Raw genomic sequence first — 26,103 nt, 5'->3', positions numbered from 1 at the left:
AAGTTGTAGTGCTCGTGTCAACTGATTATCTTTTAGTGCGAATATTATGTCATGAGGCACATGCAGAAAAATCATATTTGCAAACATTATTGACTCAGGAAATTTGGCAATATGAAGATTTTATAATTAACATCTTAAGTCATTATCATTATAAGTTGACTCAAATTATTCATTGTATAGATATTTGGTAACACTTCTCCAATTGAGCAAGAGGTCCTAAAGGATGTTCGGGAGTAGTGAGTTGCATTTCTTTTAAGTGTTTATAGATGATGTTAGGAAAACATTAGATGTATTTATTATACATTGAGGTTAGGAAGTATTATTTAATGTGTAAATAATATGAAGTATATTGATTATTTTGTTCCTTGTCTATATATATGGACTGAGACTATCTTGGAATTTTTTTTTATTCAGGTTTGTATGTGGATATAGCACATACAAACCTGGTATTAAAAAAATGCCACTTTTTATACTAATTGTAATACTAAGCAATGTAAAAAGTTAAGTTTTTTTATACTGGTTAGAGTCTTAACTGGTATAAAAAGTCAAACTTTTTATATCGGTTAACACTCCAACAAATATAAAAAGTCTGGATTATATACATATTTATCTCTCTCCTAATGAACTTCGTATATTAATTTTAAAATCGATATAAAAAGTAACTTTTTATACTGATTCTAAAACTGATATGAAAGATCTCGATATAAAAAATCGAATAACTTATTTATATATATATATATATATATATATATAAAGTATTTTTTAAGAGAATTATATCTCCATATTAAACTTTTCGAACATTAAAAAGTTAACATAATGAGGAAAATGACTTACTTTTTTCTCATAGATGCATTGAATAGCTAACTAAACATACCCAAACCGTAATAATCAAGAAATCCAGCATATAAACTAAATAACCAATTCAATAACACTAAGCATTAAAAAAATATAGTGTTGAAGAGTAGATGAAAAAAAGAAAACGATGAGATAATAATTAAAAGAGCAAATATTATGTTGGATGATGAAGCAACCCTCAACCTCTGTCTGTTGGGGGAATAAGTGGTGTCTTTTGGTATAGAAAAAGTTTTTCTAATGAAATATGAGTATTTCTTTGACTATAAAACCCTAATTCTTCTTCCTTAGTATAACTCCATCCACATCTTCATTTTTTCTTCTAAGAACAAAAAAGAAATTGCTTTAAAAGGACAACCTACCACTCCATTCATGAATACCCAACTATAATCCTATGATTACATTAATAATTAGCACAAAGTTCCGAGCAACCAAAGAAAGAAACCTAATGTTTTCTTTAAATGAATGGTTAAATTGATTTATTAAATTCTCCTATGTGTAGAGAAAGAGAGAGTGAGACCAATTATGAGAGCACATAATTACAATTGCACTTTACATAATTAAAACAGCAAAAGAGGAAGGAAAAATAGACTGAAAATGTTTCATAATGATTCAATTGGGTTTTGAGGGTAAAAAACAAAAACAGGAAGAGACAGTTTCCTAACTTTTTCCTTTGGTCCACAAAACAAACCTCTTTCATAATGTTAAGGATAAGTCTATTCCAAAGTGAATGAGATTATTATTTCTGACACAATTCATTTTCAGTTTTAAATATATTTTTAACCAATTTTAATAACAACTATTTTTAATAATAAAATGTGTGTTAAATATGTTGTAGATTTGTTTTATTTGAAAATGTGTTTTTATTTTTTTTTATATTTCACCGGCAAACTAAAAGAAATTATTAAGAGTCATTTAAAAGGATCATTTCATAGCTGTAGAGTGTAGCAAATAAATACATTGATCCCTACTTGTAGTATTTTATAACTCTTGGTTGGGTTTGAATGTTTGTTCATGAAATTTTGGAAAGTGTTTGAATGTTTGTCGGTAGTGAAATGGAATAGCATGTAAAAGAATGAGAACGTGGGGATCAAATTTTGCATTGAATATTTATTTTATATGAAATAAAGAAATATCATTTCCTTAGGTTTGAATTTGATTATTATTTTTTTATTTATCCAGTGATTTAGATTGTAATCTTAACACATAAAATAAAATTTTGATGATACATGAAGTTCTAGAAACTACGATTAAAAGTTGGTTTTACTTTTCATACATTTTAGCCTAAATGTTACTTAATTAAAAAAAAATCAGGATTTTAAATTAATTATCATAAAATTTCAAAATAATATAGTGATTAGATGATGATATTTAACTGAACAATTATTAAAAGTCAAATGTTTATTTTTTTACTTTTTTTGGTTTTCTCGTACGACCTCCTTTTTAAATTTTATCATAGGAAATATTTTATTTTACAATTCAGGCAAACATATTACCGTAAAAGCATTTTTTTTACTACGACGTCCAAATATAAATTTTTATGTGATTAATCAATTATATCAAACAAATTTTAAAATAATTTATTTTCATAACAAGTCCAAATTCATTAAAGTATTTTCTTTATGAAAACTAGCCTACGTCGCGCCTATGTGTTGACATATTAAAATATTTTGTTATTTCTAATTTTTCAAATTCAATTAATTTAATTCATAAATAGTAAAATAAGATGTTAAAAATGTTTTAAAATAAAAAATAATAAAATAATTATTATAAAAATAAAATAATTGATAAAAATTTAAATTAACAAAAGTAATTAACTATAAAACTGAAAATATGGTAATTACATAATTGCTATCAAATAAAATATAAATAATTTTTTAGTAAAAATTTTAATTTTAATTTGAAAGTACAACACCACAAAATATTACCAAATAAAATTTAAACAATTTTTAGTAAAATTTTTAATTCAAATTTGAAAGTACAACAAACTACCATTGTTTATTAGTATTTTTTTGTTTTATTTTGTAATTGTTTTCTGGTTATGGATCTCACAATAATAGTCTTTCGCTTATGAGGTGAATTTTTAATCAAATTGATCACTCTTTTTTTGTTGTATTTTTTTAACTGTCTTATGGTTATCATGTTATTTTGTTTGCAATTCTCGTATTTGGACATCATTTATATGTATTTTACTGTAATTTAATATGATAATGTATGGTTTTTAAATTCTCCTTAAATTACAATAAAATTTAATTTCATTTTTAATTTTAGTTTTGAATTTGTATCTTTCTCTATCTACAAATATTTTTTCTATGTTTTTTTTTATTTACGTAAACAACAACTAAGAATAAAATTAAGAAAAAAAAAACAAAAAATAACTTAGAAAAGAACAAATATAATAAAAACAGTAAAAAGTACCTATAAGTGAAGATTGAAAAAAAAATGAAGAAATAAATCCATTGAATGAATGGATAAAAAAGAAAAGAAAATAAAATTGAAACTTGTAACAATTTTATAATTACTTATATTATTAACAGTAAATTAGGAAAAAGTGTATATATATATATATATATATATATATAATTATATCCTCTATACAATACAAAAATTATAAAACTAAATTCTTTGTATAATTATGTAACATATGCTATTATAGAATTATTACATCGATGACATATAATATCATTGAATTATTGTGTATAATATAATTGAATTATCAAGTATATTACTTTTAACCCCTTTTTGATAAAGGGAAGATATTAGAAAAAAATATAGAAAATATTTAATCATAAAGTAAAAGTGAATAGATGAATTAATTTTAAAAGAATATTTTTAATGTTTTTCTTATATAAAATTAGATAAGTTAGTTAATAAATATAAAATGACATAAAATGATATATCAACATAAGTATTATTATACAAATAAAAACTGTACTTTTTAAATAAAACATGTTATTATGTAATTATATTATAATTTTAAAAAACTTTAATTTTTTATTAAACTTTTTACTGCTTCTATTTTGTTTTAATTTTTTGTTTTTTTTTAATTTAAAAAATAATTGTATTTAAACCACTCATTCTACCAAGTATCAATCAATTTTATTTATTTATAAAAAAGTAATTTGTTTTTTGATTTCCAATTTAAAAATTTCTTTTTTTTTATAATTTTTATAGTGTAATTTTCATATATTTAACTTGTAATATTAAATATTTTTCAATTTAAATTATATAAAAATTAAAAAACAACTAAAAAAACAATTTCAAATAATGATGAATACATTTTTCATCTCTTGGGTACTCTAGCTATGTTCACACAAAAAAAAAAACTCATAATTTTGTATTAACAACAACAAAAATCAAGCATACAAAACTTTTTGAATTACCAACAAGAAACAATTGTGTCTAAACATAGAGATAACTAAGAACATCTATAAGGAGATTGTTGTAAGTATGATTAGGGAAAAAGCATAAGAAGTTTAATATAAAGTGTAAGTGTCCTAATATAGTAGGCATATAGAGTGTGTACTTTCATTGTGACATTGATTATGTGAGGCAAGGCGTGTGATGAATATTGAACACAAGGAAAGAGGAATAACTGGATAACATTGTGTCATGTCATGTCCATGTGGTTTTCACAAATGAGGTTGTCTGCTATGTGTGGTCACAATCTCTTTAATGCAACTTGCCCCTCTTCACATTTGAATTTTGAATCACTCTCCACACAACAAACACTCCAATAATATCAAACCATATGTGTTTGGCTTCTGCTTCATTTCCATCAATTGTTCAAAATAATACAAAGATTGTTTTCCTAGTGTTTCATTTTTTTTTCTTCTTCTAAATTTGAGTCTCCAGAGAGTTTCTTGTGAGAATGTTTTAAAATTTTAACACTTCAGAAAATACCTTTAAATTATGGTCAAATTTTAACTCTCTGAAATGTAAGTTTTCCAAAAAATAAAGTGTTTACATAGAACTGACAAATGGAAATATTAATTGTCTTTATTTCATGGGGAGTTATTGGGTCACTGATGCTTGTGATTCTGGGCTGAGCCTCATTCACCCAAGTCTGGCCCAATACACCAAGCCCCAGACAAGACCAACAACAAGTGTTTGTTTATTGCTTTCAAAAATATTTTTCTTTTCTTTTAAATCTATTTATTTCTTAAGGACACTTGAAAGTATTAATTCCTTGAGCACACTTCTATTTTCCTTGGTCTGAATTTGTTTTGTGAAATGGATTTCAAATGAAAAAGTGAGTTTTCTTATCTTATGCTTAAAAGGCATAAATACGAGGGCCTATACTTTATCCATGAAAAGAAAAAAAAAATAATCTTTCTACAACTTAAAATCAATTTATTAAATAACTTTTATAAATCAATTTATGGATATATTAATTTTAATTAATAAAGAAAATGATTTTATTTTTCTTTCTTTTTCCTTATAAAATTCTCCAGACACAGTTTTAAACTATATATATATATATATATATATATATATATATATATATATATATATATATATATATGTGTGTGTGTGTGTGTGTAAGCTCATCAACCCTTCCACCATGGACAAAGTAGCATGGAGAAGCAACAACACATTTCATTTGGCAGCCAAATTGTCTGATTGAAGCATAAAGACTAGCATTCCACTAAAAGAGATTACAAAATATTTTGAAGTCATATACTATATTGCAAATAGAGAAAATGAAGAGACTAATAGTCTTAGTAAATTTAACTTCTATTCTCAAGTTATTTTCTTTACCAGTTTCTCTCATTTTCTTGCCACACTGCCTTCTGTTTCCACTTTTCTCAGAAAGGAATAAAATCTCAGAAGTCAATCTCCTTCGATGTGTTTTTCGCACGCATTACAAACAGGGCATATTCCAAAAAATGAATAAGCGAGAAATATAATAGAATCTACTGCTTAGAATATGCACATTGCTACCATAGGCATGGCATGAGTTCAGACTTTGAATGGTTTGATAAATTTAGGCAATACCTTTAGTAGTACTCATTAGTTAATTACTAATACTTTCTAACGACAATTTTTATCATTTTAAATAATCGTTACGAGGGAGAGAGAGACACACACGATTTGAACAAGATCTAGTTATGTTCAGATTTTACATGAGAGAATCCATTGCCTTTTCCAGGTATCTTAATAAAGAGTTTAAACCACAATCATACCATTTTGCCTCAAAATCAAATAGAATTGCAGAACTAAGGAGATTTTGTGGACATGAAACCTTTCAGGTGATATCTAAATCCATAAAACTTACATAACTGAAACCAAAAAAATGACATCAATTACACCTCACTAGTTCTTCTACACCATCCAGTGCACACAGAAAGCATAATAACTCATGAAAACAAAATGCCAAACTCTCTTCATCTCGGCAAATTACTTGCAAGACAGACATGCTGTGTAAGCAGCGAGCATAGCATAAAGAAGACACAAGTATAAAATCGTATCAATCAATTAAAAGATGTAGAAGTTGAAGCAAGCAGTTGACTGGACGAAAAATTTGTAAAAGAGAGATAAATATTATAACATAATTTGTCACATAATATACACCTTACACTATCATAGTTATATATATAGCTGAAGAGAACAGAACAGAACAAAGTATTATTAAACCTTAAAACAACACTGTCATCCACCAATTTCAATACATTGTAGAAAACTGCAAATGTAAAACCTCAATTGTCAAGCTCCATTGCCTGGGCAGCCTTAGCTTTAGCAAGGGCAGTCAACTTGACCTTCACTTTTCTCTTCCCCACCTGAAATCCACCCTTTTTCTTGTTTCTACCATCAACCTAAATACTCAGCAAAAACAAAACCAAACAAAAGACATTAATCTTCAAACACAAACACATAAAAAAATACACAATTCAAACTTCCTATACTTTTGGTTTTCCTTCAAGTCCAAAGTTAGAATCTAATATTCAGATCATATAGCATACATTCTGTTTATCGTATTTCAACTTTCAACTCTCTTTTTTCTCTCAACAGGTTTCAACCTTTTTTCCCTCAACAACGTATTCACCTTTGGAGGTAAACCTGGTCGAGTCAAAGTTGGACACTAAATGTGAGTAAAACATCAAACCTCTGTTGGTCACATTAGAAACTAACCCGTTCTGCACTAAACCCTAAATCCAAAAACCAATGGGCAGCCACCATTGGTTACTTCAGCATTCAATCAATTAAGAAGAATGACAGACTTTAAATTTGATCCATTATCTCAGTATTCAACGACCAATTTTTTTCGCATAAAAAAGCTAAAATCTTTTTACATAACAAAATTAAAATCCAAACGAAAAACAGGAAACCCAAAACCAAAAATCTTCAACTCTTTTAACAGTAACTAAATAAAAATCCCAGCGAAAAAAAAAAGGAATTGAGAAGCAAGCACTGACTTTCATACTGTTTTTCTTCGCAAGGAGCTTCTTCTCTTTCTTTTGCTTCTCTTGCTTCTCCCCTGAATGAAAATCAACACAAACACGAAAATCAAAACATGAATATTGAAACTGAGATTGAGTAAGGGAGAAATCGAAGATGAAAGTACTTTGGAGATCGAATTCGTATTGCTTCTTTCTCTTGGCGAGGTTGTTCTTCTTTGACATTGTTCCTCTGCTTCTCAATCTACTCCCAACAATGAAGAAATAAACTACGGTTATGATCATTTAAACCCTAACCCCTATTATGGTACATCAGTTATTTAATATTTTGTTCATGTTTATTTTTTCCTATTTCTAAAAACCGTTTTCTTTTTTAAAATAAAAATATATCCAAAGATTTATTTTTTAAAATTATCTTTGAAACAATATTAAATGTAAAACATTTTTAAAAGTATTTGAAAAACAATTTATGGCTATTTTATAACTATATTATCAATAAGAAAATCATTTTAAGATCAAATTCTCATATTATTTTACAGTAACTACTTTACGAAATAATTTCAATATGACAAAGTAAAAAATGTGGCCTAATATTTGTTTTGTTACGGAAATTTTTTTGGAAAATATTTCAATATTATATAATACAGTATACTTTTATCTAGTATAATTTCATTTAGAAATAAATTCTTTATTTATCATAGATTGCAAAATTATTATTTAAAAAAAATGTATTGACACCAATAGTATTAGAAGAAGAAATATGAATATGAACCTTACATTTCTTACTTACATGTAGATTTAATATTTGTGTTTCCTGCTCTATGACTTTTCGTCAACTTTTTAATTTACGCGTGACTAAATAAAAATTTGCAATTAACTTCAAAATCTTAAAGTAAAAATGTTTAAATAAAAATTTAATTGTATTCTAACTTCTTTTTAATTTAGGTGGACTTGAAAGTTCCAAGTTGATTAAAATTGAATAACAATCGAGATAAATAATATTCAAGCCCAATTCACTTGTAACTTTGGTTTAAAAAAGGCGATTTGAGAGAGTTGGGATTTTATCGAAACAAAGAGAAAATATAAGCAATTTCATTTTTCAATTTTTTTCTCATTTCTATTACTTCTTTACTTTTTTAAATTCATTTCTCAAAATAAAAAATGGAAACAGAATGAAAAATGAAAAAAAAACTAAAAAAATTGAATAATTTGATTGACCGTATAGATAAAATAATTGTTTTAATTGATAAATTTTTAAGATTACTATTTTTCTTGTTGTGTTTAAAATTAATGATAACAAGTTAGTTATATCTATTTGGTCCAATCATTCACGATCTTTGTGATCTCCATAAAATATAAGTCATGCATATATAATAAAGACGTCACACAGTTATAATAATAGAAAGCAGTTGGAAGCATGTAATATAGTATAGGAATTACAATCATCTTTAAACTACTGTGAAGCTAAAATTGAAGTACAAGAGTCTTCCAAAATAACATAAGTTCCACAGACAGAGTTCTAAAACGCATAATTTAAAGTACTAGTATCCTAAGGGAACTAGGATTCGGCATTCTCTTCCTCCAAGACTTGCTCCAATGGCTCCTCCTCGACATCTGCTCCCATCCAAGTGGATGATCATCGCAAGAAGAAACATACCCAAGCAACATACAACACAAAAGCAAGGGTGAGCTAATTATATAAAAAACATACAATAATACAAGATGTACATACAAGCTTTAAATTAAGTCAACCAAGGTAAACACACATCCTAACATGATGAACACTCTAGACTTGACTCGTCCGGACTTTAGAATGATAGTCGAGCTATGGCGGTTCTTGCACTCGTGGTGGCTTATGAAACTTGGGCTCCCCCGCCCTACCACACTCACAAGGTTAGCCTGTTCCGGGCCTTGAGGCATACTAGAAGCCCACAAGACTAAGACCTCCTGCTACTCCTCACCACATGGTCTAATCCTCTCTACATGAGAAGAAAGGTCATTGGAGTTTCAGGATGACCCCCAAGACTAAGCTCCTACTTACATTCTAAACACTAAGAATCTCACCAAGAGATCCTACACGGATGGAACTTGGATTACCACTTTGATCATCTTACCACCACTTATAACCATACACTTTTGATACCAACCACATACTTGTTTGAACATCACAGTACAATACTATTGATGCAGGGAAATACTTCACCAATCAACCATAGAACACATCAGTCAAACACAATAGAAGATGTAATTAATGGACCAGACTCCACACTTGTCGCACAGCGCACCACTCTCGCATGGCGAGACTAGCACAATTCGCATAGCGCACCCACCCAGGTCGCCTTGCGAATTAAGTCTAAACAAGCATCAGACTTGGGTCTCTCGCATAGCGCACCCAGGTCGCTATGCGAGAATCCAGACAGAGACCAACCCTCCCTAAACTCCCGTTATGCGCCCCACTCGCTCTTCGAATTAAATGGGCAGTGGTCCCAGACCACCACTAGTCGCATAGCGACAGGACTCGCTAGGCGAGTCCACAAACAGAGAGCAACACCCTTTGGTAATTCGCATAGTGCACCAGCTCGCACGGCGAATTACCCAAACAGTGAGCATCCTTTGGTAATTCTGCAGAATCACACACTCACACCAGTTCTTACCATTTCTAGACCTCTTGGCCAACTTCTAAGGCCTCCAATTCATATTATATACTTAGTTAGACTTTCCTAGGTGATGAAAAACATTGTTACTACACTTCTAAAGTGACTTAGACTCAATTTCCACTCTAGAACACCAAATTCAATAACTTAAGCACCCAAATCAAATTCTAACCTTTGCAACTCGTTTTGGTCTAGTTTTATGACCATAACAAGTCACAATTGACTTGTCTAAGACGTCCCAACAGCCCCATTGTGCTCCGAACCCCTACTTCTCAAAATCACTACCTCACTTCCTCTCAAGAGACCTAAACCACTACCAATCCATTATGGTGTCTTTCAAAACAAGGTGGTGACTTACTTTACACCACGAACCACTCTCAACTTGATTAATTACAATAAGTTATACTCATCCACCCAGTTCATTACATCACAGCACAGTCCATGGTTCTCACATAACAATACATATAATACAACGTGCTCAAACAAACATACCACTTTAACAACATACCAGTTCAATATTCACATGCATACACATTTATAAAACAGATTTAAAACATACAACTAGCTCCCCTTACCTTGTGGTTACAAGTACAATACATCTCACAACAGTAGCAAGGCTTTGATAACTACACAGTCAACACCCAACAAGACCCTACAATCCACTAAAGTGGAGACAACACAGCTCTTAGAGCTAGAAAAGGCAGAGAATAAAAAGGAGTACTACCAGTTGCATGCAACAGTAAAGTTGCATGCCCTAGGTCCGAGAAGAGAGTAGAAACCAACTTACCCGTCCAAAGGAAAATCTAATCGGATGGATAGGAAGTCCTCAACTCCGTGAGCGAAAGAACACCACCTAATCGAAAATGCAACGGTTCGAATGTGAGTAAGAGTAGAGAGAAGGCAGGGCTGACTTAGAGAAAACTGAGTTTAGAGAGAGGGAAGAATTGGATAATAAGATCAGAGTTCGAAAAGATGAAACCCTCTATAAGGTCATGGTGCCCTTAGTCCTTTGGGCTTGGCTGCCTCAGAAAATAAGGCCCAATAGCCCTTATAGTTTCGAGGACCTTACAATCTTATTTCACATAATTAAAAAGTAAAACACTAATTACATATTAAAATATGCAGATTTTTTTTTTCACATAATTAAAAGTAAAACACTATTATTAATATTTTATGAGTTTATTTTCTTAGTTATTATTTTTAATATTTTTATTATTATAATTATTATTTATGATTTTATTCTTATTTTTGTATGTTATTATTATTTTATGAATTTGTAAGATCATGTAAAATTATAATAATTAAAAGAAAATAGACGAGCTGGTAATTCATTAGTTTTAAAAGGATTTATTTAAAAGTTATTATAAGATATAATGATTTATTATTATTTTTATTTAAAAGATTTTTAAGAGATGAAAATAAATGTAGAAAAAGATATACCGGTATAATTGATATTTTGTTGTTATTAAAAATATTACATAAATTCTTTTAATTTAGGGTGTTAAAGGGTAAAAGTTAAGTTTATAAATATATATATTAAATAAGTGAATAAGTATTACATTTGGTGAGAAACAATGTTACATAGAGAAACTTTGAAGGTTTATGTATTAATTTTAGGTAGATAACAGAAGCTAACTAGTTTTGGTATTTTTTTAGGTGTGGTTTGAGTACATATTATTGTTACGTGGGTTTTTACTATAAAAAGGTTAATTGGGTTTTGGTTTATGTTTGATCATTGTTTATGTACAGCATACTTGTCTAGTAATAGTCGAACTATTAGATCCGAAACATTATGAAGATCAGTTGGTCAAACTAAAACAAATTAATTCTAAAACCATCTCATTAAAGGTTAAATCATGATTAGTCATGTTTGAGTAATAATTAGGCTGATCCTAATCAAAAGCCCATAAAAATTTTTATGAATGGTGGTGTGAGATAAGAAGGAAGATTACACATTAATTACACATTTATTACCTTTATAATCTAAACCATTATGACCTTTAATAGATACTCATCAACCGATGTTTGACGAATAGGACTTAGATTTGTGAGTGATTAGTTGAAGACTAATAACCTAGGCTAGAAGAATCGATCCAACACCCGAAATATTTTGGTGTCCACCGTGGGTTCGAGAGAACAACTTGTTAATCCCATGATGACTACAAGGAACATGACAAACAACATGGTTGTAGAAGAAACAAATAGCCAGCCTAATCTGATAGAAATGATGAGAAACTTGCAAAGACAAATAATGAGATGTAGAGGAATTATGAAGAATAGTTGAGGACCCTTCGTGTTGAAAACACAACTATGAGTTAAGAACAAAGTGCCAAGAATTTTGTGCCTCTTGCATCAACTCAACCCATGCAAACCAAGTAGCATGAGGAGTCTTGCTGACGACCCATGAGGGGAGTTCAGGGGCTAGAAAGGATCACCCGTCTATGGCAACTGTAATATGGTAAGGATGCTTGCATTCACATTAGGAATAATGGAAACGCCTTTGTTGGATAAATGGAGAATGCTTGTTTTTTTATAAGTATAACGACTCTATTGATTAACATCTTAGAATGTTCATGAATCAAATGACATTCTACACCTCGAGTGATCTCGTCTATTATAGATCCTTCTCCATCTCATTGAAGGGATAAGCTTTTACCAAATTCTCTTAGTTGATGCCAAACTCCATAGATAGTTTTGCCACCATCCGCTCTAAGTTTGGGGCATAACTTGCAATCAGCCGATTGCATCATCTTACATCCATTGCTTTGGTGAATGTTAGGTAGGAAAATGATGAATCTCTCTTAATATTCATGGAGAGGTTTGGAAAGGTTCCAAGACAAATCCTTAATCTTAGACATGAAGTGGCTATGAATCATATAATTAAGGCCAGGACCATTCACAGATAGTCTTTGCATGAAGCCTGTAAAAAATATGGATAAGCTAAGACAAAGAGTCACTCAATTCATGCAAGTGGAAGAGATGCATGATTTCAAAAAGAAAATGCGAGCAGAAGCCTTGTCAAGTGATAAAACAATTGTTAAAAAAACTACACAGTAAAAGGAGTGATACTTGATCTAAGAAGCCAATCAAAGCGCCATGGTTTCACTAGTATTCCCCTCTCAACGCACCCTGAGTTAAGATCCTTGAAAAAGCTCTTAGCGCTGAGTTAATACCTACTCCTAGGAGGAAGCCCGTCCCTCCAAATTGTGACAATAATATGCATTACTTATATCATAGAAACTTGGGACATACAATAGAAGAGTGCATCGCCTTGCATGACAAGATCGAGGAGTTGATCTGGAAAGGACATTTGAAGAAGTTGGTTAAAATCCAGTGGGAAGAGAGGAGTCCTCCTCGTAGGAGCAACCCTGAACGAAGATCCCAATGGGAGTCAAGAAGAAAGTGTTACAAAGAAGCATCTCGGTCTAGAAGCCAAAGTAGAAGTACATACCACCCTCTTATAGGGATATTAATGCAATCTTAGGGGGACTCACTGAAGGTAAATCTTCAACAAAAATAAGCAAAAAGCATATATGAGCATTGAAAATCGTGCATCTCATAGAGATGAGACCGAAAACCACACTCTCTATCACTTTTACTAAGGAGGATTTCAAGGTCTGATCCTGATCAAGATGATCCGATAGTGATTACTGCACAAATTACTAGCTATGGCATAAGCAAAGTATTGGTTGACCAAGGCAGTTTGATCAACATTTTATATTGAAAGACATTCTTAAAAATGGATAAATCTAAAGATCTCATTGTGCCTTACAATGAGCAGATTATAGGATTCTCTTACGAGTGGGTGGACAATAGAGAATACCTAGACTTGAGGATAAGAGTTGAATCTGGTTAGAATAGCCAAGAGACTTGTGTTAGATATATTTTTGTCAAGGCCAACATATCTTATAAGGTATTGATTGGACGATTGTGCCTCAATGCCTTCAAAGCCATCATATCTATGTCTCACCTTGTCATGAAGTTTTCTTTTGATAGGCGCACAATTTGCACAATGCATGCTGACCAGAAGATCACATAAGAGTGTTATGCTGCAAATTTGAGGATTACACCTTATGTTCCACCACATAAAACCCATTCTTGCACTAACACCAAAGATCGGATGGAACCACAAGCTGAGGTTAAAGAGTTGATGTTCGAAAAGCTTAACACTCAAAACAAGAAGCTTAGGAATGAGTTAAATACAAAGCAAAAGTGAGTGGTGACAAGGGTTTTGAAAGAAAATAGTGACCTGTTTGCATGGATAACTACTAACATGTCATGCATTCCCATTGAGTCATGTCTTATAAACTCGCAATCTTTAAGGAAGCCTTACTGGTCACTTAGAAAAAGTAGTGACTACGTAAAGAAAGGCGATAGGCTATAGAGGCAAAAGTTAAAAAATTGAAAGAAGCTATCTTTGTTTGGGAAGTCAAATATATCACATGGCTTCGAAATGTGGTTATGGTAAAGAAGTCAAACGACTAGTGGATGAAGTACACACTTCACTTATTTAAATAAGGCATGTTTAATGGACGCGTATCCACTCCTTAATATTGATAGGTTGGTTGATGGTGCATCAGGTCACAAGTTCTTAACGTCTTAAATGTTTATTCTGGGTGTAATTAGATATCCATGTATCATCCGGACAAGCACAAAATCGCTTTCATCACCAAACATCCTAAATATTATTATGCAATTATATCGTTTAACCTCAAGAACGTAGGAGCAACCTATCAATGTCTCATGAATAATATTTTTCATCACCAAATAGGGAGTTATATGGAAGTTTATGTGGATGACATGGTGGCTATATTCCAGTTATTCAATGAACATGTGAAAGACTTAAAAGAGGTGTTCGGCCAGATTGAGTGATACGATATGCGATTAAACTCTTACAAATGCACCTTTAAGGTTGGAGCGAGCAAGTTTTTAGGCTTCATGCTCACCGCTCGGGGCATAGAAGCGAAGCTAGATAAGTGCAACTTCATTTTAGAAAAGAGAAGCCCATAAAGCTTAAAGGAAGTGCAAAGGTTAGTTAGATTTCTGACATTCCTCTTAAGGTTTATTCTTAGATTGATAGAGAAGATCAAACCGATCCTAAAGATAATGAAGAAAAAAACTTCTAAAAAGTGGGACGATAGGAGCGAGCCTACCTTCACTAAAGTGAAGACCATATTGGCCAGCCCTCCAATGATGGTCTGACTTGTCATTGGATATCAACTGCAGTTGTACTTGGAAATAAGGCATAAGCATAACCTTGATTCAAGAAGCTCTCGAGCATAAAGTTTTATATTTCATCAACAAGGAATTGTAGGATGCAAAGACGTATTACCAATAAATTGAAAAGGTAGTATTGGTATTGTTAATAAACACAAGGCGATTAAAGCCTTACGTTTAGAGTTATTAAGTGGTCGTCCAAGATAAACTAATGATAGAATAGATAATTTAAAGAAAAATGATAATTTGAACCATATTTTACGACTATAGATAGAATTTGAATTGTAAATATTGTGTAATTTAATGATGTAATAAAGTTAAATAAAGCGAGAGTAAAAATAAAATCTCATTTTATTATCATAATGGATTTGTGTATGTTCTAAAGTTATAAATGACAAATTAGAGGTGGAAGAAAAAATACATCTAACCAAATAAAAGAACATGTTTTTTTGTTTGTTTTGAAAGGAATAACCTTTTACAAAGCAATGAATTATAATTTGAATTCCTAGCAGAAATGTTTCACATTTAGTTTGATGGTATATCACCTAATAATTATGTTTTCAATACAAGGCATTAGAAAAATACTTAAAGAAACTCCAAGATGATTTTTATCAAAAGGGTAAATGTCCTTGTTGTTTCTAACGTCTATATGGAGTAATTTTACTAATATATTTATAATTTGTTTAGACATATAATTTAAAAAATGTAATTTATAAAAGGTTGAAATATTTTATAATAAAATATATTGTTTGGATGTAAAATTTAATAAAATTGAAAATTTAAATATTTATACAAGTAATTTAATTACTTAATATTAGAAAATTTTAAAAATTTCCTAAAATTTAATAACTTTGAAATTTTTATATTCATATTTTTTCTTATATTCTTTCCCATTAGACCTAAATCATTAGGTGGGTATTGGTTAGGATGTTCCTTATTTTAACATAATTTTTTTTAATATTAATATCATAGAAGTTTCTTTCTAATTAAAATTTATTAGGGTTATTGTTCTTTCACTTTGTACTTTTATTTTTTTTAAAGTTTAATTAATAACATAGTTTATATATTTATATTTATAATTTATTTTAATTTTAATTTTATTTTTACTTAATTGAGTCTCAAATTTGTTAAATAGAATGAATTTAGTCTTTCTATTAAATTGATGTTAATCGAAATCTAGACAGTGTCATGTATCAAATCGTTTGAAATATATCACTTGTAAAAATTTGGAAATATAACATATAAAATTATATAGATATCTATGTAGAAGATGATTTCAATTTTGACAAGCGACGTATTTTAAATGATATTGATGTCAATTTAATGAAAAATGATAAATTAAATGTATATAATAAATATTGAATAAAAAATATAAAAATCAAAGTGAATCATAAACTTAAATATAAAGAAAAAATTACTAATTATATCTATTATTTTAATTTTGTGATTTTTTTAATATATATAGTATTTTTTGTTAAATGTGATTCTTTCTATTAATGTTAAGTGCAATTATTTTAAGTCAACATTGATGGCCTTTCCAATTAACATTAATCAAAAAGTAGGTTAGGACTATTTATTCACTAATTTCAGAAGTTTCTTGATATCATTGACATGACTATTTTAAGGTCGTTGATGGGTAGGATATTCTTTTAATTAATGTCAATAAAATTAATTTTTGTTCAATAAAAATCAAGCTTTTCAGTCAAAATTTAAATACATTACTTCTAATTGACATAATTGAAATTAAGTATTTCAATGTAAATCAATAATTTTCTAAATATTTGTTTTCAGTTGCCGTTTCTTGATATATATATATATATATATATATATATATATATATATATATATATATATTAAATGATAGAATTTTTTTATGTGTGATCTATATTTTTAAATTGAAATTTGTAATTTTTATTTTGAATCAATTGATAATAATTACTTTTCCTATCAATAAAGATGTTATTTAATGATAGTTTTTATATTTTGTAATAATTATTTAAATAAAAATAAATGAAATTTAATAAACTTAAATGATTTTATCTAAATAAAACATTTAAAAAATTTAATAACCCATTTTTTTAATTGTAAAATTCCTTAGGTTAAGGTTTCTTTGTTATAGTTTTGGTTGAAACTTGAGTGCTTATTTGGTATTTGATGTAGATATCAAACCATTTCTTTCAGCTTGTCACTCTGTGTTTGTGAATGATGCCACCCTTCACCACCTGTAATACGCTGTGACATGGTCAACAACATTAATTAAGAACATTGATCTTTGAAATGTCATATATATATATGACAACTGCAATATAATTAATGGTAATAATCAGCCACCTATTAGAATGATTTGAGCATGAGAAATCCTGCTGGAATGGTTAGACTTAAACATAATCATTTGGTGTTTTGGAAAAAGCAAGACAGATACAGGCAAAATTTCTACACTGTTAAATTAAACATCATTAACAATGTGGAAAAGGATACATACCTTCAGCGACATATATAAGAGTCTTTATGGGAACATTTTTCAACCAGTTTCAGTATTGTTCCTCAGTAAACATGGAAAGAAGACATGATGAAAGAACATTATTTTTTCATGATACTTCAGGAATCCACAAATTTAAGCCAAACATACCGTTAAGTTTTCATAGTAAACTAAAAATGTAAAACTCTTTTTAAGTTCAATTATTAACAAATACACCATTACTTGTTAAGTTTTTATATGGTTGCAGTGACAACATTGAAATATATTATTTTGTATGTCTCTTGGCACTGTTTCAATTTTTAGTGGTTGCAGAAATGATGACCATGTTTATTACAATAGTATTATTATTATTTATTTCCATTAACTATGTTACAAATAAAATTGTCCCCCTTAAACTCAATTAGTAGCATTATCCTTTCTCTTTTCTTTAGTTTTTGTAAAATGCACACATTGATTGGTTGATATGTCAGCAATAAATATTTGACTTGATAAGCTTTAGCCATGACAGATAATCCTCCAAAACAATTGGCGGTGGAAATATATATATATATATATATATATATATATATATATATATATATATATATATATATATAAAATCATACTTTGACCAGGTATTTAGTTAATTTCAAAGACTGGGGAGTAAAATTTTAGTTAATAGAAAGAAAATAATTAGTTCTAATTCAATGGCTCGTAATATTATAATTCAGTGGACACATTTAATTTCTGTTTACTGTTACTTATGAGTTCTTAGATTGTAACTATATCTCTGTAAAATTTCATCCAATGATCCTAATCTCAATTATTTATTGATATAGAAAGTAATATTTTATTGCAACCAACCATCTTATAAGAAATTTTAACAATAAAAAGCAAAACTTGAAACACTGGAAATGATAAAATAAAATAAAATGTACAAGCAAATGTGTTATGCCAACAAATTCTTAATAAAAAATTGTTTAAATAACATACAGATTCCTGATCTTGAACATATACTCATGACATACACTCATGATATGTCGGTAATAATTGATTTGTTTATTTATTTATTAAAACTAAAAAGGCTAAAAGAGAAAATGTCAGAAAACCAAAGCCATAGCTCTATCATTCATCACCATCTTCTTATTCTTCTGCTTCTCAACAGATCTTCAGTTCAGCTTTGAGTTCTCAACCAACTACTGTATTTTTCTCCTCTCAAGCTGATTTTGTTCATAAAAAAACTGAATTTTTTATAGTGTGGGGTTTGAGCATTTTACTTGATCTGTTGGAACCGAGAGGGGTGATTTGTAAAATCCTGATTTTCTGAGGAGAAAAGATTATTGGGGTTTGGTTGGATCGAGGGAAAGACTTGAACTTTGCAGTTTGCAAAACGAGGTTCTATGGGAGCGAAAATGTGGATCTTGTAAAAGGTGTTGATTTGGTCGAGAAAGACAAGAAAAGAAGAGAAAAGACACATTTTTTCAGCTCCAGGTGGTTCAACTTTTTCCTCTGCCATTGGAGAAGGTTAGAAGAAGTTTAAAAGGTGAAATAGCCTTTTGAGTAGGTTGAAAAAGTTGGTGCTTTTTGCCCAGCATTTTGTTTATGAAGACTTGAGTGTAACTGAGTTGACTTGAAGCAAAAAAACCAAAAAAGATAGATAGAAAATATAGATGTTAAAATATTATTAGGTAGGCTATCATATGAAGTTAAATCTTCATCATATGCGTGTTTGTGTTTCATTTTAACTTACACATTTTGAGGAATGCAGTAATTCTTCATGTCTGGTGTTCTTTAGCTTTTAATGCTAAGGTGGTAGTAGTTAGACTGTCATACTTAAAGAGCATCTTAATTGGGGTTGTTGCTGTCATTAGTTGTGGTTGTGAGAACATGAACTTGTCTACAAAAGTACTAGTTTTCCATCTTATGCTTAAATGAAGAAGTACTTTTCCGTTTGTTGTGCTTTTATGGATTTTTAATTTTTCTACGCCGCTTATTCCTTCCAAAAGGTTCCTGATGTTCATAAAATCTGGAAAACAAGTACAGAATCTACAGATTATTCATTTTCAATTGCTTGATTGTTTGTATTGAAATATTTGAAGATCATGTTGATAAATAATTTGTGCTATAGTCAAATGATTTTTGTTCACTTGAGGAAAGCTTTTGAAGTGATTCACAGACAATTCTGGCTTTGTTACAGATACATAAGCTGTGGTATCAAAGCCAAATATGAATGTGGCTTGTGACAGTGCATAGGGTTGATAAGGTCCAGGTGGATCTGAGTGGACTGATTGTCATTTTCAAATATTTTCAGTCAAGACTGCTTCGTCATTGAAAGTGGAAGAGGTTTTCATTACTTCAAGTTTGATTTCAGCCTGTCAAAATGGGTATTCAGTGTTCCAGACTCATGCCATGCTGTGTGGATTCACAAGTTAAGGCATCTGTTATTGAAACTCCAGATGCTGGTGGGTAAAGTGACACTCTAGTGCCTTATATAGTTCCAGATGATTATAAGGAGATATGATATATGCTTATTTGAACATTTGTTCCAGAAATTGAGGATAGTAGTGAGGTCAGTAACTGGCCTACATTCCGGGAATTTACACTCGAGCAACTCAAGAATGCAACATCTGGTTTTGCTGTTGAGAACATTGTATCTGAACATGGAGAGAAGGCTCCCAATGTTGTTTATAAAGGAAAACTGGAGAATCAAATGAGGATTGCTGTTAAGCGGTTTAACAGGAATGCTTGGCCGGATGCTCGACAGTTTTTGGTAAATTCATATGCTTCATTTGGTTTCATCTTCAACCTTGCTTTTAACTGTATATTCTCCTGGTCATGACCTTGCATTGCACAAATGCATTATTTATGTGCTCTGCATTACTCAAATGAGCGTATAGATATGGACTAGTGCCAGTGAACCATATGTGAAAATGATAAATAAATCATAGTAAGTATTCTGAGTTCTTTTGGCCATAATCAAGTTTTCAAATGGGTAATAAGCTATCCTATATATTCTTCCCATGTTGCCTGGTCAATTTTGCTGTTTTGGTCACATGCAAGTGTGCCTGATGCTTAACACTGTATCTGTATTTACCAATTTTCAATGGGCTGAGCCTGATGCTTAACACTGTATCTGTATTTACCAATTTTCAATGGGCTGAATAATCCCAGATTCCTAGGTTTCAGTGTGTTTGAGTTATTGGTGTGCATTTGGTTGTTCTACTAGACCTTCCTTTTTGTTTTTCATTTTCACTTTCAGTTAATCAAAACAGATTTATTTCATAACTGCAGGAGGAAGCAAGATCAGTGGGTCAGCTTCGTAACCAAAGATTGGCAAATTTGCTTGGTTGTTTTTGTGAAGGAGATGAGAGGTTGCTTGTGGCAGAATATATGCCCAATGAAACACTGGCAAAACACCTTTTCCATTGTAAGAGCTCCTTTCATGCATTTTTTTAAACTCTGAAGTATTGAAAATCTAATCAGTGCTAAAGTTATGGTTTATGGTTTTGTTGTTTTTGTGCTTTTCTGTGCGGTTAATGCTCTGCTTTGTTGGTGCAACATACTTGATTGGTACATAAGCTACCAAACTTCTAACATTTTATTTTTTGATTTTCATGATGTTGCCCACTTTTTTTAAATGTGTTTGTTGATTATCATGTGGGCGTGGACAAACTGAACACATTATAAACCACTGAACACATTATAAAAGATGCTAGTACAGTATGTTATGATTATAATAACTTGAGTAACTTTTGTTTGATAATTACATTTCTTTCCTTTTCTCTTTAGAAGTCACTTATATAAATCAATATGCTTTTAATTAGTTAGTAATTTTTTTTTGTGATAAGTAATGAAGTGTAAACAAATTTCAGTCTTGGTTTCTTTCTGAATTGTGATTTAGGTTGTAGAGGACAACTGCTTTGATAATATTTGACTGACTACAACTTGTTGGAATATTGTTGTTTACAAAACTTTGTTTTAACTGTCAAATTTTGAAGAAGAGCGCGTGCAAAATGAATGTCAATATCTATGAAGACTTCTTTATAAATATACTGTATTGGGAAGTGTCTAAAGTTATGCTAGATGATGGAAGCAATGTCTTTTTTAATACCAATTTTCTAGAGTCAGTCTTTACATGGTTTCCCAAACAGTGTATATTTTAGTCCTTCAAAGTCTGATAAAAACATTGTAAGGTAGATCTTATACTAAGCTTATGTGGCATACATCTATATTTCATGAGGTTTGCTCCCCTTACTCTTCTAATCTCGTATTTGTTTTTGTATGTTGTTATGATTGTGTTGTTGGAATGATACTTTAAACACCAGATCCCTCAAGTTATTAATAATGTGGTCATGTGTCTAATCAGGGGAAACACAACCCATGAAATGGGCAATGCGACTAAGAGTTGTTCTACATCTTGCACAAGCTCTAGAGTACTGCACAAGCAAAGGGCGCGCTCTCTATCATGACCTTAATGCATATAGAGTTCTTTTTGATGAGGTAAGTTTTTGTGTATCCCCTTTTTGTACACATCCCAATAATTATATTAATAAAAAATGTGTTAGAACTTTGCAGGATGGTAATCCCAGGCTTTCGAGTTTTGGTCTTATGAAAAACAGCAGGGATGGGAAAAGTTATAGCACAAATCTGGCATTTACTCCTCCAGAGTATCTCAGAACTGGTATGCCATATAATAGCTTTTCTTTTTTATTAATTGGGTCTTCTTGCTCATGTTTTTATGATATTGAAATGAGTATCTGTTTTGCATTTGTAAATTTACAACTGTTTTTGTTAAGTAGAGATGAGCAATACATGATTTCTTGTATGTCTTTGTTTTGTAGGGAGAGTAACACCAGAGAGTGTAATATATAGCTTTGGCACTCTTCTGCTTGACCTTCTCAGTGGGAAGCATATCCCCCCAAGTCATGTAAGTAATTCTTACCAATGGGTAAAGAATATGAGTGCAGGTTGATTACAATGACTTGTGAGTTTAGTTTAGGTCCTAAAAAGTCCACAGTGAGTCTTATTTGTTTGGTTGGTAGACTCAATTTTTTAATGTTCATGAATTTTCCTTTTCCCTTTTTTCCTAATAAAACAAATGTGCCAATGCCAACAATTCCAGAAGTTTAAGTTTAATCATGGAAATTTAACAGGTTTCTTTTCTTGTTTTGATGCTAAAATCCTTGAACAAAATGTGTTTTAAAAAAAAGGTTGTGGTGGTCACAAGATCATCCCCAATTTTCCTTCCCTGATTTGAAAATTTCTTAACAAGAATGAAGTCTATTCAAATCCTTATTCTCCCCTCCCATATCTTCCATCTACAACATACCATTATTAGCTAATTATATATTACTATGTTGTATGTAAACTTGCATATGTGATTATTAGAAAATTTGGTGCAGGCACTCGATGTCATTCGTGGAAGAAACATTCAAATGCTGACAGATTCTTGTTTGGAAGGACAATTTTCTGATGATGATGGAACTGAGTTAGTACGCTTGGCGTCTCGATGTTTACAATATGAACCTAGAGAACGGCCTAATCCAAAGTCATTGGCAGCTGCTTTGGCTCCTCTTCAGAAGGAAACAGAGGTTGGTTTAGTATTTTTATGTAATAGTTAGGAATCATGTACCAGTAGTAATCAACCAGTATTTTGTTTGAAATCTTGTTTGCTTATTGCAAATAGCTTTGTAGGGAATATTCATAAATTGGTCTAATTCAATGCAAACTGCAGAAACTAAACTGAGCAAACTGAAAACTAAATAAACTATAAACTGAAAGAATTGAGAGAAAGAAATACTAGATTGAACCAGATTTCAAATATAATTTTAAACACTGAATTTATATATCAAGATATAATTCGATCTGATACCACTTTTAAGTAGTCTGTATTAGAGATCATATTAAATCAATCTAAATGGAAACAGAGCTTATTTTTATGGTTATATTAGATGAATTTTTGCTTAGAAACCGATCAAAACTGATGAATAAACACTGTATTTGTTTATATGTTTTAAGTGACCTCAAATGGTTGTGTGGAGAAAAACCAGATTTTTGTTTATATCTGTTCTCTTGTAACATACGCACATCATCTCAAGCAATTAAACTAACATTTATTTAGGCTCTATCTTATACTTAAGGCATATATCTTTCTTAGCATATCTTTATTATTCATTCAGGTTATCATATATTTGTACACTATCCATTACATACAGATCACAACAGCTTGGTTAATCAATTTGGAAGTTCAAGTTGTGATTATTTTTTTCTTAACAATATTCATTTATTCTCATTTATTTCTAGGTTCCTTCACATGTCTTGATGGGCATCCAGCACAGTACTAATTTTGCCTCATTATCTCCACTTGGTGAAGCATGCTCAAGGAAGGACTTGACTGCCATACATGAAGTTCTGGAAAATATTGGCTATAAAGATGATGAAGGAGTGGCAAATGAGGTTCTCTTTCTAAATTATATTTTACTGAGTTACTGCATATCTTTTAATTGTTGGGGTTATCTTTTTCCACAAACCATGAACCTAATAACAAATATATATACATACATCCACACATACACACGACACAAACACACACACATATACATGTTCTTTAAAAGAAGATAACTTATGTATTTTCTCTACTTTTTTGTGGTATTGCAGTTATCATTTCAGATGTGGACTGATCAGATGCAGGAGACATTAAATTGCAAGAAAAAGGGGGATGTTGCTTTCCGGCAGAAAGATTTTAGACTGGCAATTGAGTGCTATACGCAGGTAGATTACTGATGTTGATAAGTTGGACTTGTCTGAATTGGCTTGCACTTTTTTTATTCAGAGATTGCTGATTAGTTAAATTAGATTGCATATCACAAAATAGATCTCTACTTGATTTTTAAAATAAAACTGAATCTGGTAGTGACCCGATCCTCCAGATCCACTACATGGGAGATTTTCATAATTATGAATAATGCTTTAGATTTCTTGGTAGAGATGCACACTATACCTTATGTTTAGTAAGACTATTGGTCAAGAATAAAGGTTTTTTTTTCACTGATAGTGACCAGATCTTTCATATTGATCTGTTCTGCTCAATGTTTTATTTGGATTCTAATGCTAGTTTAGTCATTATGAGCTCGTTGTTCTTTGCAGTTCATTGATGGTGGAACAATGGTTTCTCCAACAGTCTATGCAAGGCGTAGTATATGTTATCTAATCAGTGACATGCCTCAGGAAGCGCTGAACGATGCAATGCAGGTGCAAGTTGTTTCCCCTGTTTGGCACATAGCATCATATCTTCAATCTGTTGCCCTCACTGCACTTGGGATGGAGAATGAAGCTCAAGCAGCACTTAAAGATGGCACAACTCTGGAATCCAAGCGAAGTGCAACTACCAAGCAAAAATGAAAAAGTGTTGTACATAGACAATTTATTGCTGATTCTGTTCCGCCTGATAACTGCTCCCACAACTATGGTTATAAAGATCATCTTGGATACCAATAGATCCACAAAAAGTTGCATGTGTTCGAAGATTTCTTCAAGAAACAAGGATTGGTTAAGTGTTTGTAACACCCCCTCCCCCTTTTTGTTGGGTCGGCTAGGATGTTCATTTAGTTCTATGATTTGATTGATTGAGCAAGCATGAATCTAAACTCTAGTAATTTTTTTTTGTTATTTATAAATGGTCAAAATGTGAAGAGTTAAAAGCTGTTGTTCAAATTGTGTACTTAGTGTTCGAGTGCCAAGCAAGAGTTGCCTTTTGTCTGGTGCAAACCATTGGGTTTAGGACACCAAAATAGTGTTCATTTCCTACTGTCTTGCATCATCACCCGAAAATATTGTGAACCATGATACTACTATCTATCTTGAATTTTTCATGTCTCAATTTCTACGTCAACTTTATATCTTTGTCTGTTTCTCTATTCCCTTATCACTTTCTTTTATTCCTTAGCTATCTCTTCTTTCTCAAGGTATATATATACATCATAATTCCTGAGCAATTAAGAAAAAAACCTGTTTTCTTTAGCATGAATAGATCTGCCTCAATTAAACATTTAAGATTCATGTGGTGGAACTTGTCCAAATTAAGTCCTCTTCGTTTCACTGACAATAGATACCTTTCCAAAATTGACACTTCAAGGATGACATTATTGATACTTTAATTACAGAAACAAGTGTTCTATTTTAAGTTCATGTATGCAACAGTCGCATAACCCATTTTAACTTTAGTTGTTCCCTACTCAAAGTTTGCATACCCTGATGTTGCACTCAGTCGATGAATCATCATTAGACCAGTCAATAATAGATATTAACACAGCTTTTGAATGCTCAGATTTGACTAATGCAACTTCTTATTTGATGCTCAAAACACCTTTTTAAATTACAATTTTGGTAGCTCAAATTCAGATAAAAGTAAAACAGAAAACATACAGATGCAGATCCATATATGGTGTAATGGTCTTATTCATGGCATTGATAGTGCTGAGGAGTGAATCTACAGTTTATTCAGTCTCAACCTCTGTTCATAGCA

The 26,103-nt window shown here is 30.7% G+C and overlaps 2 protein-coding genes across 5 annotated transcripts; one reads left to right on the top strand and one right to left on the bottom strand.

Moving 5' to 3' along the window:
* Nucleotides 1-6,427: 6,427 nt before the first annotated feature.
* Nucleotides 6,428-7,552, bottom strand: LOC108347203 (uncharacterized). Its single transcript, XM_017586364.2, has 3 exons — nucleotides 7,418-7,552; nucleotides 7,269-7,330; nucleotides 6,428-6,668 (listed from the first exon to the last, which is right to left on the bottom strand). Exons 1-3 carry the CDS (start codon nucleotides 7,533-7,535, stop codon nucleotides 6,552-6,554), a joined length of 297 nt encoding a protein of 98 aa, XP_017441853.1. The 5' UTR covers nucleotides 7,536-7,552; the 3' UTR covers nucleotides 6,428-6,551.
* An 11,119-nt stretch (nucleotides 7,553-18,671) lies between these two features.
* Nucleotides 18,672-25,283, top strand: LOC108347587 (serine/threonine-protein kinase BSK3). 4 transcript variants are annotated; one of them, XM_017586934.2, is made up of 11 exons: nucleotides 18,672-19,103; nucleotides 19,891-20,041; nucleotides 20,129-20,349; nucleotides 20,871-21,006; nucleotides 21,946-22,079; nucleotides 22,155-22,260; nucleotides 22,421-22,506; nucleotides 22,982-23,170; nucleotides 23,883-24,035; nucleotides 24,237-24,350; nucleotides 24,726-25,283. In XM_017586934.2, the coding sequence occupies exons 2-11, from the start codon at nucleotides 19,960-19,962 to the stop codon at nucleotides 24,978-24,980; spliced, it is 1,476 nt and encodes a 491-aa protein (XP_017442423.1). In that variant the 5' UTR covers nucleotides 18,672-19,103; nucleotides 19,891-19,959; the 3' UTR covers nucleotides 24,981-25,283. The 4 variants fall into 4 exon arrangements, with proteins under 4 accessions (XP_017442423.1, XP_017442420.1, XP_017442421.1 ...); XM_017586931.2 differs by having other exon boundaries at nucleotides 19,777-20,041; XM_017586932.2 differs by having other exon boundaries at nucleotides 18,672-19,122.
* Nucleotides 25,284-26,103: the final 820 nt, after the last annotated feature.

The sequence above is a fragment of the Vigna angularis genome, chromosome 9, assembly GCF_016808095.1.
Source record: "Vigna angularis cultivar LongXiaoDou No.4 chromosome 9, ASM1680809v1, whole genome shotgun sequence".
In the NCBI taxonomy this organism is placed as follows: Eukaryota; Viridiplantae; Streptophyta; class Magnoliopsida; order Fabales; family Fabaceae; genus Vigna; species Vigna angularis.
The sequence above is the reverse complement of the archived record's forward strand: the minus strand, read 5'-3'. Positions and strand labels throughout refer to the sequence as shown.

Coding starts and splice junctions, on each gene's coding strand:
- LOC108347203 (XM_017586364.2), bottom strand. CDS start 7,535: ATGATCATAACCGTAGTTTATTTCTTCATTGTTGGGAGTAGATTGAGA. Junction 7,331..7,417: donor ATACGAATTCGATCTCCAAA/GTACTTTCATCT, acceptor ATTTTCATTCAG/GGGAGAAGCAAGAGAAGCAA. Junction 6,669..7,268: donor CGAAGAAAAACAGTATGAAA/GTCAGTGCTTGC, acceptor CTGAGTATTTAG/GTTGATGGTAGAAACAAGAA.
- LOC108347587 (XM_017586934.2), top strand. CDS start 19,960: ATGGGTATTCAGTGTTCCAGACTCATGCCATGCTGTGTGGATTCACAA. Junction 22,261..22,420: donor TCCAGAGTATCTCAGAACTG/GTATGCCATATA, acceptor TTTGTTTTGTAG/GGAGAGTAACACCAGAGAGT. Junction 24,036..24,236: donor ATGAAGGAGTGGCAAATGAG/GTTCTCTTTCTA, acceptor GTGGTATTGCAG/TTATCATTTCAGATGTGGAC.